General features: G+C 36.7%; 2 protein-coding genes across 6 annotated transcripts in view; one reads left to right on the forward strand and one right to left on the reverse strand.

Annotated features, from left to right (window-relative positions):
- Positions 1–6,456, forward strand: part of LOC139977612 (uncharacterized) — a 39,948-nt gene extending 33,492 nt beyond the window's left edge. For all 3 annotated transcript variants that reach the window (XM_071987048.1, XM_071987066.1, XM_071987056.1), the window contains one exon: positions 1,053–6,456. The gene's annotated coding sequence lies outside the window, so the exon portion shown is untranslated. The remainder of the gene's footprint in view (positions 1–1,052) is intronic.
- A 21-nt stretch (positions 6,457–6,477) lies between these two features.
- On the reverse strand, positions 6,478–16,490 carry LOC139977624 (S-methyl-5'-thioadenosine phosphorylase-like). 3 transcript variants are annotated; one of them, XM_071987079.1, is made up of 8 exons: positions 16,329–16,490; positions 14,626–14,670; positions 13,177–13,263; positions 12,440–12,498; positions 10,854–11,124; positions 10,104–10,346; positions 8,929–9,051; positions 6,478–8,033 (listed from the first exon to the last, which is right to left on the reverse strand). In XM_071987079.1, exons 1-8 carry the CDS (start codon positions 16,335–16,337, stop codon positions 8,004–8,006), a joined length of 867 nt encoding a protein of 288 aa, XP_071843180.1. In that variant the 5' UTR covers positions 16,338–16,490; the 3' UTR covers positions 6,478–8,003. The 3 variants fall into 3 exon arrangements, with proteins under 3 accessions (XP_071843180.1, XP_071843188.1, XP_071843195.1); XM_071987087.1 differs by having other exon boundaries at positions 16,216–16,477; XM_071987094.1 differs by lacking the exon at positions 16,329–16,490 and adding an exon at positions 15,998–16,016.
- Between the last annotated feature and the right edge of the window lie 1,067 nt (positions 16,491–17,557).

Raw genomic sequence — 17,557 nt, forward strand, 5'->3', positions numbered from 1 at the left:
GAGGATGATTTTGATGTCGTTGTTTGTAGTGGAATTCCCAAAGTATTGCCTAGAATTTTTTCTAAAAGATGCATGATGCAATCATTTTATAAATCAAACTAGCATATAACTTTTGCACCTTCCACATTGGCAGAGAGAGATCACTAAGGGTTTCTTTCCTATTAGTGCAATGATGGGGATTGGTGGAGGGGCATGCTGTAAAATTTTACACACATCCTCCCTCCAAAATGGACTCATTGCCACTATCTTCTCCCTCTTGTCTGAGAATTTCCTTTTTTGGGAGATGTTATCTTTGTTCTTAGCCTATGAAGGTTTCTTTCAAAGGGGTCCTGTGGTGGCTGATACTAATTGTTTAAAGTCCAAGGGGCTGAAATGATTTTGCATCTTAAGGCCCATAACATCATCCTCATAGCATTTGTATTACAAGGAAAGGAAGTTTTCTTTAATTCTTTTGCTGATGTTTTATAATGTATCTGGCAACAGCAGAGTGAATGATGTCATCAGAGCAATGGAGCTGAACATTTGTTTTGTTTTGAGATGAGGTCTTTAAATTATGTATGTATGTATTGTAGATCCTCCTGCAATCAGGAACTCGCGAAGAAGCCTCATTGGCTTATCAAAGCCCCAAGCTGACCGAAGTCAGTCTCTTATATTCATAATTAACGTCCATGACTATGAATTGTCAATTGTCAACAACTCTGTAACTGGACGATATTCATTATTCTTGGAGTGACTTGATTAGTATTACTTTTTTATTACTTTTAATTAGTATGACTGTAATTAGTATTATGTAGTATTTTAATTTTAGTATTTTATTTAGTAAATTTATTTATTTAAATTTATTTATTTAGTAAATTAAGTATTTTAATTAGTATTATTTTAATTAGTATTACTTTAAATTAGTATTACTTTTTCTGTCACCAGAATCTACCTCTAAAATTCTCTTTCAAGAATACATTAAAAAACATTCGTATAGAACATATTGCTTAGTTTAGAAAAGTAATTCCATCACAATTTTACCATGCTCAAAATGACTCGATTTTCTTTTTTAGGTAAGATGCTGTGCAAAGACACAGACACACAGTGGATATTATTACCGTACTGAATAGAAGCACAACCATTGAATTGAAATGCAGATGAAGATGGGAGTCAACAATTTTTGGTTTGATGAAATCAATTTTTGTAATCCTTTTACATAAAATTTAATTTTCTTGTTTTACATTGTAAGGGACCAGAATCGAAAGTTATCTTACTTCTGGACCCGCTGCCTCAGCATGTTTTTAGAAATTTATTTTTCATTGTGATTAATTGACAGAAATAAACGAAACGAAGTGGGACATACTTTTACAACATTCCCCTCGTGGTGATGTTTAGATAGCGAGAAATGTGCCTTTATTCGGTCAAATTTACATGTACGTTAATTACTAAATCGAAGCCACTTGTGAAGAAGATTCATTTAATTACATAAAGACAAGGGAGGTCAAAATTTCATCGCCGTTGATTATTTGGGAAATCAAAATATAAGGAAGGCTCAAAACTGAATATAAAAACCGAATGGTTGAAATGACAAATTGATTTATACTATTACTGATGGTTTGAAAGTGTGGGATTGTATTAGTTATATAATACTGCTCATACGTATTTTACAGATGTGATAATTGAGCTGTACAGCTCAATTTTCACATCTGTAAAATCATTAATAAAAGGGCTCTTTTTTCCGTTTCATACTTTGTGACATATATTTTCTCTCATGTGAGATCTAATAACATGCTTTAAATAGCAGATTAACTCTGACTAATATTGATGTAAAAGTATTACTTGTATACTAAGACCCGTCAAGATTTACCTGCGTCTAAGGCTAGGGAATTATGGTTATACAAATTAATTTCGAAACGTGGTGACAAAACTGAAGATGAACTTTAGAAATGTTTTCACAATAAATGCCCGTCGTGATTCAAAATGGGATGTGTAAGTGTAGTTTTCTGTGGAAAGGCAAAGGGATACAAATTTCAGAAATGGTATATGACTTCCGTAGTGTTTCTATATAGAGAAGAAGGTTTGTTCTATTTAGTGGATCATTTTTCATTGATTGTTTCACTTGACTTTTTTATGATAAAGATGAAAAATAACTTTCACAAAAATTTACTTTCATATTTTATGTGTATTCAGGTAGATTCAGTCAACCTTGTAAGACTGAAGTTATTGACGAGCTTTCTTCTTTATTGTTTTAGTAAGTTCACTTTCGCACGAGGAATTTACCTTTGCTGGAATTAAGCAGAAACTATAGCTTGAAACTGGTATTGCTTTTATGGTCATTGATCTCACACCATGCAGGTGCATTTGAGCTCCAAAATATACTGACATTTGTTTTGTGGATTCAATGTAGTAACAGTTGTTTCAAACCTCACAAACTTCAAAGTTGACCATAATATCGATATAGCTTGAGACATTTCACAACAGGTTCAAAGCACATTTATCTAGGAATAAACTACTCTGCATATATAAAAATCTTGGTGGAAAGTAGATTAAATATGAGTTCTTTGTCATTCGCAGTCTATGCAGTGTGGAAGTGATCATGCTTGTTATCACTGTATGTAGAGAACTGACTATTCATTTCATTCAATTCCATTGGTTTAAGCCCCTCCCCTCCACAAATAGGAGCAAACATTTAGTATAATACACATGGCAAAGAAAAGAGTTATCTATCGCACTGTTGTTTGTGTATTTTAATGGTTTACCTTTCCCATGGTGTTTTTATAACACTGCCTATGTGTATAGTGGAGAATTATTTTGGGCTTAATCTTGCATCAATGGAAAATGAATGTGAAATTTCCATCGACAACTGGTTGATATGATGCCGTCTGACGATAAAAAACCAATGATCATGAGAGATGGGAACGAATGAATGAAGAAATTGAAGAAATGTCTTGTAAGAAATTTTAATATAAGATTCCAAATTTTGTATCACAGCCCGCTACCATTTTTACTCGTACCAGTATTTTTCAAGTCTCTTGGAGATTGCTTTCAAAATCATTTATCATGTAATAGTTTTTTTATTTTTTTTATAATACTGCATCAATTCATTTTTAGTGAAAAGTAAAGGCAAATTTTTTTATTTTTCAGTTTTGTAGCAATGTTAGTATTTTTGAAATGATTTTTAAAATGACGATTTTTTGTTTATATACTTCTGTGTCTCCTTTGATCATTGATACGTACAACATGACAATAACTTTGATCTGAGATAATTGAGGCAGATCTATTTGCAAATCATCATACAGGGTATGTTTTTCCTTGCTTTGTTTAAATTTCAAAACAAATATTTATTGGAAAACAAAGTGAAAAAAAAGTGCCTTTCATCTGTAGGCATTTATTTACAATAGCACATCTTTCATGTTACAGTATTTACACACACACACACAAAATTAAAAAAAAAAATCAGGAATTATGCAACAACTGTCTTGCCATGGGAGACTTAAAACCTTATCCACGATTTGGACATTTGATAAAAAGAAACCTTATATTTGTCTTGTTAGCACTATGATTGAAATGTTAGGTCATATCTTACAGACATTTACACAAATTTGTTATTGCCCATTTTTATTTGACTTGTTTTTTTCCTTTGACAGCAATGGTGCTACATCAATGAACATACATATATTACAGTATGTGTGATCATGACCAGGACACATATTTTTTTAATTTATGAAATTACTTTCAAATTATTATGTGTATAATTTTGTTGGATTGGGGGGGGGAGTCATTTTAAGCTTGAGGAAGTATGAGTAAAAGTTGTAAAATCCAAAAGAAATTTAAAGTTTATCAAAATGTGAGGTTTAAAAGAGACCTACATGCAGTTAGTTCAAGAAATACATTTTCATTTCCAGTCATCCTACAGCATGTTCTGTTACCGACAAAGTTTGAGATTTATTAATCCCAGTACAGTACATCATACAGTCTGTTTATATATTTTTTTACATTGAATACCTGTAGGAGTAACAGTGCATGCTCCCTGCATCACCAGGACCTGAGGAGATGGGACCCAATATTAAAAAGGGGAACCAGGGTTAATAAGGGGATCCAGGAAGATGTGAAGGGGCCCAGGAATTGCCAGAAATGTGTTAAAAAATTGTACACTCTCATCTGCAGGAGGAATGCATGGGGACAGGTCCAAGGCTCCAAACCTCAGCCCATCACAATTGAAATCACTCTGTGAAATCCCTGTGTGGTTATATATCATTTTCAACCTTGCAGATAACATCTCTTCATACAGTTACCCTTCCCATAGTTATAAAATGATTTTCAAGTTGACCCCCACCCCCCTCCCCCCCCCACAAGAAAAGAAGAGTAATCCATGTATGACATCACACATTATTGCACAATATTTACATCCAGATAAAAGTGGATACAATTCAATATATATATGGTCTCTAGAACAGAAAGTCTGGAGTTGAACCAATGTTCTTCATTTCAAGACTGAAAAAAGTCTGTGGTACACATTTCCTTTTTATAAGCCCCAGACCGATTTTGTTTTAATTTGAATCCTAATTGTAAAGAGAAATTATGTTTTTCTTGTAAATTTATGTATCCATTAATTTTTTCCCTTAATCTTTCTTCCTCCATCGTATAATTCTTTTCTTTTTTTTTTTACTATTTTCCTGTATTCCTAATTGTATACATTCACTGGAACATTATGCATAACCTTATAGCAACATCGATTGGTGATCATTTTTTATAAAAATCTCAAAATTAAATCGTGACAATTCTCAGAATGTGTTCTCATTTTCTTGACTTTTGGGGGGGGGGGTGGGAGGGGGTGGGTGGAGAAAGAGACTCCTATTTTGGGGAGTGGAAATTGCAAGAGCTTATTACAAATCTATTGTAATAATGGTTCCCATGCAGTGTGTCAAATGGGATATATAGGGAGGGGCGTTTTCTGTCTTGGCCGAAAAGTCCTTGAATTTCTCAAGTGCAGTCTGCAAAACTTGGGAAAGGCACTATTTGAACTCTTGACATCTTTTTACATGTATATGAAGTTATGTAAATAGAATATTGTTAGGGGCATAAATCAAACTGTTGGAAAGTTATGTCCACAACATGCCATAATTTGGGTTCATCATGGTACTTTGGATGTCCACCTCACCAATACTTAGCGAAAAGAGGTTAGCTTAGATGGCCATTTCCTAATTTCCAAAAAGGTGGAAAATTGCATACGTGGTCATAGGTAACCACGTACATATTTATATGTGTGTGTGTGCTTTTAAAAATAATTTTCTATACAATCTAAACCGTTTTGCAAATACAGCAAATGCAAACAGATGAACACTTAAAAAACATGATCCTGTTTTTTTGGGGCCTGCAAAAACCTTTAACCAGAATATCAATGGTCTGTAGGGGCGCTTTCGGAACTAAGCGGAGCGCCACCACAGGTTGGCGCGGAGCGTACAGAAATTTTTTGAGTAAGGATACAGGTACTCCCTAGATCGGCGGAAATGGCGCTTAATTTCCGGGCCTTGCTAATTTGCAGATAAACGAAGAATATGTAGGTGTCATCGCCATTTTACACCAACAAACTGTAACAAATGTCAATAGGTAGCAATAAAAAAGTCAATAATCACGAATAAGTAAAAAGTGGTAAAAAGCTGAAAAGGGTGCCAACAGTCCATTTCAGTCTGTTAGGGGGGGCATCCGCCCTCTGACTTTCTGGAAGCTCCGCCACTGCTTCAGTTCCCACTGTTTACAGTATACCCGAGGTAATTTGTATCAGATCTTTGGGCCAGAATCCAAAAAGGAGGACTAATCAAAGTCAGGCTGGAGGTTGCGACAGATGGAGAACAGAGTGCTCAAAAACAAGGGTTAAACTGGTAAACAAGTTGCAAGCCCTGGACAGAAGGGTCGGGGGGCAGGCCCTTTTAAGTCATCATTTTTCTCCCACCAATATGTTGAACTATAAATGAAATATCACCATCATCCGTGGAATAGCTGCCCCCTCTCCCACCCCCCCTCCCCTCGATGGGTTGTATATTGTTATGTATTTGACTCTCCATGTTCAAACTTCTCCAAGCATTTTCAGGATTTTATGAGGCTTATGTCTTCTCCGAGACCTTTGACCTATTTATTGCATCAGAAGATTTAAGAAGACGAAAGTACAGCTATTTTAGGTAATATGCTAAACTCTTTGATGGCATTACTGATCTGATAGACATTCAGATGGAAATTAGGAAACAAAGAGGGAAACAAAAAGGTACTTTGATGAGGATTGATAATATTCTTGTCCTCTCTAAGATATTTGACTTATTTATCACTTTTGCATCAGGGGGATTTAAAGGAAGACAGTACTTTTGAATACTTTCGGATATTTTAGATAATTTCCTCTCTTTTGATGGCAATACTGACAGGCATTCAGATGGAAAGGAAATAAAACAAAGGTACTACGTACATACAACCAAAGATTGACAGTTAAACAAAGAAATCACCTGGTAGAGAACTGTTTATATATATGTATATTTAGCTAGCTTGATGGATGGTAACAGGTTAGCAAAGATTATTGATAAGTAAGGCACACAATATCAAAATGAGAGCAATATTATAAACGACGACAACACAAAATATGGATAATTATGAAAAAGCAATTATATGGAAGGCATATTTTGCTACTGTTTCAATGTCTAGTTGACATAACCACTGAACTATATTGTGCAATCGACACTCGGAGGTCAATAAACATAATCATCACTGTACTGGAGTTATCAATCATTGTACAGTGCACCCTCGAAGTCAGATTGTATCGAGATACACCTGCAATTCATCAGATTACATTCAATAAATACGAAACGACCCTTTGCGTCGTATTTTAAGACTTCATCGTTCTCCTCCGATCCAGATTGTCGCAGGTACTGGACAGACTTTTGTGGTGCATTTTACTCAACGCTTCAGAGCTACATCTATCAAAGCAAACCTGTACCCTCAGATGTGCTACATAGTTCAGTTAAGTTTAGTTGATTAGAAAAAAGGATCAGGAGGGACACTTAAGTCCCCATCAAGGACCCTATAGAGAGAGAAAAAAAACTGAAGACACAAACACTCAGACCTAATTACAAGTGCTTGTCCAAAGCATTCTTAAACCCATTGACACTACTTGCAAGTACAACTTTCTCAGGCAAACCATTCCACTCATTCACAACCCTATTAGAAAAATAGTTATGCCGAATATTAATCCTACTATGTGACTTTTGGGGTTTAAGACAATGACCTCTGGTACAACTACTGTTAGCAAACATGAAAAGTTGGTAAAGGTTCTGAAATATGTGAATATAACTTACTCTTTTAGCATAATTCATAATATATATAAAAGCAGATAGTACCAATTGATATTGTTTACTGCTACACTTAAAGCCTAACATAACTGAATGTGAACTCTCATAGCTGCATGCATTGTGACTGATGATCAAAACACTTGTGACCTTTGCATATAACTATGGCGTCAGAGAAATGCTGTGACCAGGACCTCATCTTGAACAAACTTTTGGCACAAAATACTGGGACCAATTTTCCTTTGACCATACAGTCAATGGTATGTAACTCTGTCTTGCACAGAAATTCCACTACTGCAGATGTGGTAGTTCTTGTGATAGTACAGAACCTTACAGCAGTTTTAATATTTTATGACCAAAAACAGATCTCAAAATTAAAAATTGGTCTCAAAACTTTAAAAATTGCTACATGCAAAAAGTGAACACTATATTGTCCATTGATAAAGGGAAAATATGGAATGTAAGTTATGATGTACATTAGCAGTGTAGAAAGAGATATATTTGGTAGATAGGTATAGTACTGAAGTAAAAGACAAAACGATACTCCTTTATGTTTATATGCCTACTGGTTGAAAACCTGGATCACTACAACTCAACAGAACAACGACGATGTATTCATGAATCACATGATCACATGATCAGGAACTTCATTCCTCCCCGTTTACCCATCACCAGACAGAGCAAGGTATGTGGTTATGTGAAAATGGCCCCTGTCGCTTTCTCCTGTGGACAAGAAAAATTGAACAAGATGTGTGAATCATGGCCAAGGACAGGATGTAACGATCACCTGAAAATGATATTCCTCTTCCCCCTCCCCTACCCTCTCCCCCCTCCCCCAAGTCAAATATGCCAAAGGTTAGTGAAATCTGGATGCATTTGAGATCGTTATAAAGAATGTGACAGTTACGATTAGTACATCATATATAAAGTGCATACCTACCATGCAGTGGTGTAACCAGTTTGGGTGGATAAAATGCCAAATACAAATTTTCTTGTTACTTTTTATGACAATTGACCCTGCACATGGGTAGCAATTGTGTGAATTCCCAATTTGCTTTGGAAAAAAATGTTAAAAAATTCCTGTTTTACCGACGATTAGTACTGTGTGCAACCTTTGAGTCAAACTGAACAAAATGAAAATGGAAGTCAATGTTCTTTGAGGGATTTTAAACATTTCCAGGTGCTATTTCTCTTAAATTGGGAGACCATAAAAAAAAAAATTTTTTTTTAAATGGAAGAGCACTTAACTACTGTTTAAAGCCAGATCTTCCATTCGCCTCCGGCCAATGAAATTTGAGTATCGCCAAAATTTGCAATAGTTGGGTTTAACTGACCTTTCTGTTTAGACGGGGGTGGGGGGTGGGGAAGTGTTGGTGTTTAAATGTTTTCGTAGCAGTTTGGGTGTTGCCCATGAAAACTGTTAAATATCAATAAATCAATCAGTCAGTATTTATATAGCGCTGATATCGTGGAACACTTCAAAAGCGAGTTGACAGAGAAATGTTTGAGGCTGTTTCTAGACACAAGTTCCCATGATACTGTCATTACTGTACAGGTTAATATTGAAACTATGAAGACAGGTAACATTGTTTGTATTAAACAAGTTTACCCACAATACCTTGTGTTCCAGGATGACATCGTGCCAGTTTGTCGACGGCAGCTCCCGAATTACCTTCTTGAGAATCTTTTCGGCATTTTCGCTATTCTTTTGAAGTGTTTTCATCACCTTTGAGCAATCGACCTGAGGAAGCAATTGTTATCATCATGAAAGTAATGTTTCACTAAACAGGCCCTAACTATATAATCTGTCATTTAATGTTTCAAATAGTGTACACCTACGAAAGCATGTACTGCTACGCTGTCAAACTATATCCTGGGCAGCTCAAATTGTGCAACTGAATGTCAGAATACCCTAACAAGGTGATCTTAACAAAAAACGTTTAAAATTGAGAGGCAAACGTTTCTGTTCTTCGTAGTCAATGTATCGACACGCCATCACCGAAAGAATGCCTGGGCGATTGAATAAGACGGAATAATGATAATAATTTATCATAATTAACAGTTCTAACATAGCGCAACTTACAATAAAGTCTCGCCGTGCTGTACTTAAACCTGGTCATTGGTAACTTGTCACACACACACTTCAAAGTGTGCACAATTCAAACAATCTCTCCTGGGACACCACAGTGCACCACAGCCACGTGTTCCCTGGGGGACTTCCCATAGGGTGCACGCACAAACCGGCGCACGCAACTATATTTACAAGTCACCTCGCAAGTCCCCATTTATACATTTATATCGGTGAAGAGAGGCAATGGAGATAAAGTGCCTTGACCAAGGACACAACGCAATGCTCTGGCCATGGCTCGAACCTGTAATCCTTAGATCACAAGTCCACTACCTTAACCACTTTACCACTACGCCCTCCGGAAGGCCAACGACGTGACTACTAGTACGTCAATTTTTTTTGGTTACAGCTACAAAAGTGCTGCCCCAGCATAGAGTGCATGGATGGATGTGGGTTAGACAATACATAAAATTATTTTTTAAGGGTTCATATGAGAATAATGGTCTGCATCAGTTGAAGTTAACCACTCAATCTTTGAGTTTTAAAGATGCATCGGAATAGGCAAAGGTTTGTACGATAAGTTACATTAGTTTATAAATTCAACTTAATATCTTGTAACAACAACAGTATGAAATACTACCAAAACTTGAAAAGATACACAATTATTCTATTTATGATATTTTGAATGATGATATTTCCTCTTCTTAAACCATCAAACGACTCACATGGTCTTGGGGATCCTCACGCCAGCTGTCGTAGTCTGTTGCCATAGCGATGGCAGCATAAGGTAGGCCCAGCTCGTTGGCTAGGACCACCTCTGGTACCGTGGTCATGTTGATGACATCGCCTTGCCACGACCTGAACATGATGCTCTCGGCCCTGGATGAGAACCTTGGTCCTTCGATGGTGACCATTGTGCCCTTCTCGTGACAGGGCAATTTCAACGATTTGACCGTCTTTATGAGGACCTGGAGAGATCGTTGGATGAAAAAGTTGTCTTATTTTGCTATTGAAAACAAAGTAGTTTTCTAACTTTCAAATCTTGAGAAACAATTCGCAAGAATAGTTTCCCCTTTCTGTTTCTACCGATTTTTATAACATAATTCAGGGATGAGGCTGGGGTAAACAAGAAATCACAGACCTTTGCAAAAATTGCGGTATAGGGTCCAGTTTGCGTATGCTATAGTGTGTTAGGATAATAGTTTTTGTCCCCGAGGGTAGAAAAGAAATCACGGATTTTCCGCGAATTTGCGGAAAAAGCTCATACCTGATAATTAAATGATGAGGGTTAAAATGATATCATCTTCACAGACAGACCTATTTGTGGGACAATATGCTCTTGCTGTAAGAGAAAAAAATTACATGAATCAACATGCTGCTGCCCCTATCCCATGTGTTCATGGGGTACAGCACTACACTTTAAACACAAGATGTACTAGGTAACCCTCAAAAGGTACCAGCATGTCAATTCATACCTCTCTTAGTGGCTGACAGAATGGTTCCCCCATGGCAATATGAGAGACACCCTTCAAGTGTCCCTCCTTCCCATCGTAGAAGCTGCTCTCCCTCCTGTAAGTCCTGTCGATAAACTGGTCTATAATGACAACGTCTCCGGGCTCTATGTGTTCACGTAGAGATCCGCATGCTGTGGTTACTATTAACAGAGTGCAGCCTTCCTTATGTAAGGCAAATATATTAGCTCGGTAGTTGATGAAGGTCGGACTCTGTCCATGCTGTCTGTCGTGACTGTCAAAATAATTAGTGAGAAAAAGTTGAATGCAGTTCTACTGTATATATATGCCTTTTTGTACCACCACTTAACACAAATATATCCCTTATCAAAGAAGTTCATAGCTTCACTAGTTAAAGCAGCATTTTGCATCCTTTTCTATGGTTTTTCTCAACCTCACTAATTCCACGATGCCATAACGACATACATAACTAGCTTATCTATTCAATCTTACTTCAAATGGTGGCATAAAATTCGAAAAAATTTACAACTTTCAACTTTGTTTTTCTCTAAGATATTTTCCGTTGGGATCCAAATAAACCTTGCCTATAATATGAATATTAAAAAGCTACGAGCGTCATTGGCCAATAGGTAATACAACACCATGATTGATTTGTGTAGATTGTCTATGGCAGTTGTACCAGGGAGCTGTTAAGAGTCCAGGATGCTGGTTGTACCAAGTTACCAACTCAACATTTTGAATCTATTTTTAGCAACGTCTCATAACTAAACCTGCATCTCTGATTGGTTGAATTCAAACTAGTGGGTTGGGGGAACTGTGTGCGATTAATATTTAAATGTGTAATTTGCCAGACGACACTTTTCTCATTATCTGCAAATGTCCTTAATTACTCACCAATTAACGCTTTTGGCAAGGAAAAAACTTGGCTTATATCTTAGTTTGCTGTTTTGTTATTGATATGTAAAAAACTTGATGGACTTGTCAAAAAAATGGAAAACAGCGACAAAACATAAAATGCTGCTTTAAGATGCATTTCAAATTTAAATAAATAAACCCCAAAAAACTGGAGGATAAACCGAGGATTTCTGCTACTTTGCTTTCTTTCTCTCGCACAAAATTAATGGTAATACCAATTAAGGAATGTCTTGGAGCCCTACCAATTATTTATGATAGAATTGAATTTAACTTAAAATAACTTAACTTTTAGCTTTATGTTTACTCGTGAATGACGATTCTGGGAAGGTGCCTTTTTTGTTTATCGTGTTCAACCTAATTTGGTCGCCTTGGCAACCAAAGTAAATTGCGTGTTCATAGACTTAACTAGAAGTTATGTGTCAATATACAGTAGTTATGCACTTTCAGAGAGTGTCAAGTTTTTGATTCCATTGTGACTAGTTATTGATACAAGGAAACACATACCTTGTCCTCCCATATCAAGAAACCAAAAAAACTGGTTTTTTACTACAGTAATTTGCCCCAAAATATGCAATGATATGAATTTACCAACAGGTGATATATTACATACAGACTACAACAACAATGCCAAATTAGGACCGAAAGCATTTATTATAATAACTCACTAGACCTACCGTGCTAGAAGTACACAATCAACATCGCCAATCTTCCCACAAATTAATTTGTCAGATGGCTGTAAAGGAAGAGCAAATTCTCTGTTTGCAAAAACATTTTTCAAAATTTATAGATATTAAACATTCGACAATAGTTAAACTGGCGCAACAGTGCAAGTGATAACAAAGGTTACATGAATTGCCCAAAAAATGTCTCAATAAATTAATAATATTGTTCAGAAGGAAACTTCAAAGAAAAAGTCAAAGAAATATGTATTTTTCCCTCCCACATGTCTCATTAATCATAACAGGTTCATTGGCAGATGCTTAAAGATTGATATGAACTGTAGCATACTAATAGGGGAGGGAGGGGGGGTGCTTTTTACCAACATCTCCAAAAGTTTCAAATTAGGTTGAGCACTCAGTTTGTATTAAAGTGTTGCAAATCATGATTGCTACTGTTTGGGGCTTGACATGGGTGTTAACTGACATCAAAAATAATTACAAACATAATAAAGTTATTAATATCAATGAATTGACAACAGAGTGTCACATGTTAGTTCTGACTCGTTATTTGTCATTTTTTTTTAATCAACACTTGATCTCATTAGACTTCCGTATTTTAATTCACACAACTTTTCCAGTAAATAAAAACTCTGCAATTTGGAATTGCATTTTACACATGAAATTATTTTCTATTTTAATTATTGAACAGGAAACTTCTAGCTTTTAATACTGACAAAAACAAAATTTCTCACCTGGCCATATGGAGTGTCAACTGATTTTTCTGACCGATCGGTCAAGATGTCAGGGTCGTCAAGACCACTTCCTCCGATTATACCGATCTGGGTAATGAAGGCAAAACTACTTTCACCAAACAGCTACTCATTAATCAAACTTAACTTTTACTAAGTCGTTATAAAAGTGGGCCACATTGATGCAGGACGGGGAGGGGAAGGGAATAGGTGTAAGCAAACAATAGACAATGTTCTTTGAACTGGCATTTCATTCCAAGGGGCATCTGTAGTTTCTTTGAGGACAATTTCATCAGGTAAGTGATACATATTTTCTGGTGGAGGGTGAAGTTGAGAATGGAGAGGGGAAGCGATACTGCCATTGATAGAATGCTTCAATGTGTCTGCAGAAAATGTTAATGTAATTTTAATAATTGTAGGAAATGGAACTTTACAGCTCTTTCATTAATGTTCAAAGTACAGTCCTGTCCACGCCATCTTACAAAAAGAATAAATGCAAGTATATATACTCTGAAACATATGGTCAGTAGCAGTCTGGGGGAGGGGGGAGGGGGGCTTAATTTAGGCGCCTACTTGATCAGGGTTTGTAACTAGCGATGAACTACGTCTTACAATGTTATCAGGTCAAATGACAAATCAAGCAGTTTAAATACACAACTCCATCATGACTCTTCATTTTATCAAAGGCTTCAAAGCAATGCAACTAGTACTGTACTATGGTGTGATAATGATGTAACAACACAATTTACTAATACAAGAATAAATCTAGTTTCAGCATATAGTATACACACATGGGATCACCTATGCCATACCCCAATGTGAGTGTGGCATATTTAATTAAGCCTAACCTTCATCTGACCTACACTTGCACACAGAGTAGCCTACAATTAAATGGGGTTAGCCATGAACAAGGCCTGCCTACAAAGTGCCCTGACATCAGTAGTTAGCTGCTACACTTGCACACAGAGTAGCCTACAATTAAATGGGGTTAGCCATGAACAAGGCCTGCCTACAGAGTGCCCTGACATCAGTAGTTAGCTGCTATACTTACACACAGAGTAGCCTACAATTAAATGGGGTTAGCCATGAACAAGGCCTGCCTACAGAGTGCCCTGACATCAGTTGTTAGCTGCTATACTTACACAAAGAGTAACCTACAATTTAATGGGGTTAGCCATGAACAAGGCCTGCCTACAGAGTGCCCTGACATCAGTTGTTAGCTGCTACACTTGAACACAGAGTAGCCTACAATTTAATGGGGTTAGCTATGAACAAGGCTTGCCTACAGAGTGTCCTGACATCAGTTGTTAGCTGCTACACTTGCACACAGAGTAGCCTACAGTTTAATGGGGTTAGCCATGAAGAAGGCCGGCCAACAGAGTGCCCTGCCATTGTCTACCTACTACAGAATATATATTACACTCCTTTGATATATGTTTCATTAATCCTCACCTTCATCTGAACTGCTATCTTGCTCTTCTTTTGCCTACGTTTACGCTGAGAGACAAGAACAAAAGTACAAAACATTAATAGAATTTAGATTACACACTGCACTGTACTAGTAAATTGTTGTAATCAGTTATAAATTGAATAACTTTATATTAGATCTGGCGAATCTCAAGTACAATATATATTTCTTAAGATCTACCAGCATTGGTTTGCTTGAAAAAAAAAACACAAAAATCTTGGGAATTGAACATAAGAAAATGCATAAAATTTCCAGCCAACCAAAGAAATACAGTATATATATTTTCCCAAATGGGCATATGTGTGTGTGGGGGGGGGGGGGTGGGGGGAGGTATGCTTAACAACAGTTCCTTCAATCACTGTAGAATTTTGTCTGGATTTAATGTGGTTTTTCTGGAATGTTCAGCAAAAGTTACAAAACTTGTCCTCCAAAAGGTCCATCACCATTCTACACTTACCATATTACTTTATGGATTTAGCAATCATCAAACTTACTTGTGATAAGTATATATGCTTCATTATTTTATTTGAACATGTAGGCAAGTGATGATGTAGTCCCTCACCCATCAGCTTGCTGAAATACGGGTGATCTTATTGTAAGCTAGGTCAAAGTAGAATAAAGGTGACCTGACGTCATCGATTTTCGGGGACTTCACATGCCATTCCCAAATTAAAAGTGTCCCTGGAAATGTCCAAAGATTTTAGGTACCGTCCCTGGAATATCGCTGAACTTATAAACAGACCCTGAATAAGTTTAAGAAATACCTGTTTGGCCTACCCTCTGTAAAGACAGCTTGAACCTACTGTAAGCTAAGCTGTGACAGTTTACGAGTAGGTAATACAAATGTAAATTTCATTCAAGGTTCACAGATAAAGGCATTAACAACCCATTGCTGACTAAGCCTTTTTTTCAAAATCACAACATGTAGGTATTAACCCTTGATGTCAGAATAATGGGGAAGGGATGGGGGGGGGGGGAGGTTGGCAGGGGGAGTTGCCATAGATCATGTCCATGGATTTCTTGGAATAAAATATGATCTCATTATGAAGCCTGTACTATACAGTACAACACAGGACTACTTTTGTAACTCATCAACAATTAAGAATAAGAAGCTGAACATGTGGATTCTGGAATGTCATATACTCAGTCATATGTATTCCAATTCCCATGTCCACTCATTTATACTTAACTGCAACATACACATGCTATGTCTATTGTTGACTTACGAATAAGAATAAGAAGCTGAACATGTGGATTCTGGAATGTCATATACTCAGTCATATGTATTCCAATTTCCATGTCCACTCATTTATACTTAACTGCAACATACACATGCTATGTCTATTGTTGACTTACTGTAACACCAGCCTCCTAGTCCTACAGTTATGTGGCCTAGCCTACACAAATTGTCTAGAGTTGCTCACAATTTGTCGCAATATCAAGTTTAACTTTTGCTAGGTCAAGCGTAATTCACGCATGCGTTGAAGTTTACTGTATAACTTTGTTAACTCCATTGAATGGGTGGAAATATTCGATGAAAGTGTCTAGCACAAAATACACACAAATATGTTTACTTTTTTTCACTGTGGCAATTATGGCAGTCTTCGTTAAGGCCTTGGTGGTTTAAATTGTGATTGAGAAAGGTTACAATTTGAGTTACTAACACGTCAACTACGAACCAACTTACAGTGGCCATAATTGCGATGAGCTAGCTATAGCTATACGTTGTGGACGAAGAAACCGGAAACGTTACCAGACACCGAACTTGACCCAGTTAGTATAGATCAGTGACTTGACCACGACTCCTGTCAAAGGAAACGGCATGCGCTCACAAGTCACAAAGCGCCCTCAGAACCTATAATAGGTACCTACACATGACTATACTCCCTTTAGTGTGTTGTCCGCCCAAAAAATATACATCCGAAAAGTCAAGTTTTTATGGCTTGCATGTTGAAGAGCATGAATGGAAGTACATGTGGTGCACAAATTCTGTCAATTGAAGTAATTTTAGACCCCCTTCAAGCCTCCCAGGAGCAGGGCAGCGTATGAAAATGGTTTACTACTGAGAAAAGTGGATTGTTTATAAGTGACGAAAACTTCAGGCTCTCATGGCAAAATATCTGCAGCGTCATGATAGGGAAATTGATAGTAATAATAATGGCCAACTTGTCAGCTATCCAGCGATGGGTAGCGTTAAGCTAGTGAGAACTCCTATCAAGACTTAGAGACCACATTACATTTGTGATTTTGTGTGTAAGATAATGGGGCTGCGTGAAACTTTTCATTTTAACTGCTAGAAGTCCCAAATCTGGACCAAAGTGGTTGCTATGGTGTGTAAAAATGGCTGTAAGGAAAAGTTTAAGTGATATTTAATTTTATAATTGTATTTCAGTCTAAAAGCACCACAATTTCATGTGTGCTTCTATACATGAGACCAGAACAGCCTTCTGATGATGTCTGATAAGTTTTTCTTCCCAATATACTATTGGGTCATTAAGCCATGATCTGCAAAAGCTTCCGTACGTTGGTTCTTCTCTTCTATGGAACGAAAAAAGAAAAAAATATTTTGTTGTTTGAACTAAGTTTGTTGTTGCTGCTATTTTACTATATTGCTGTTGTTCGTTGATGTCTAACATTACTGTTTTTATGTCTAATCTCACGTTGATGTCAATTCACTTTCGTTGCTATCTAAATTTTCGTTGTTATAACAAAACACATTGTGAAAATAAATCACTTCTTTTCCAATTTTTTTCCCAATCCTACAGATGATTGTCTGAAACAAAATAAAATCAGAAAAAAAAAATCAACAGCAAGTTGCTAATTCCGTGCAGAGCCAACAACATTTCTATTACAGAGATTTTCATGCTGAATATAGCCAATGATGTTTTTCCAAATTTCCCGCGATTTGATAGGCTA

The sequence above is a fragment of the Apostichopus japonicus genome, chromosome 2 (genome assembly GCF_037975245.1).
Source record: "Apostichopus japonicus isolate 1M-3 chromosome 2, ASM3797524v1, whole genome shotgun sequence".
Classification (NCBI taxonomy): Eukaryota; Metazoa; Echinodermata; class Holothuroidea; order Aspidochirotida; family Stichopodidae; genus Apostichopus; species Apostichopus japonicus.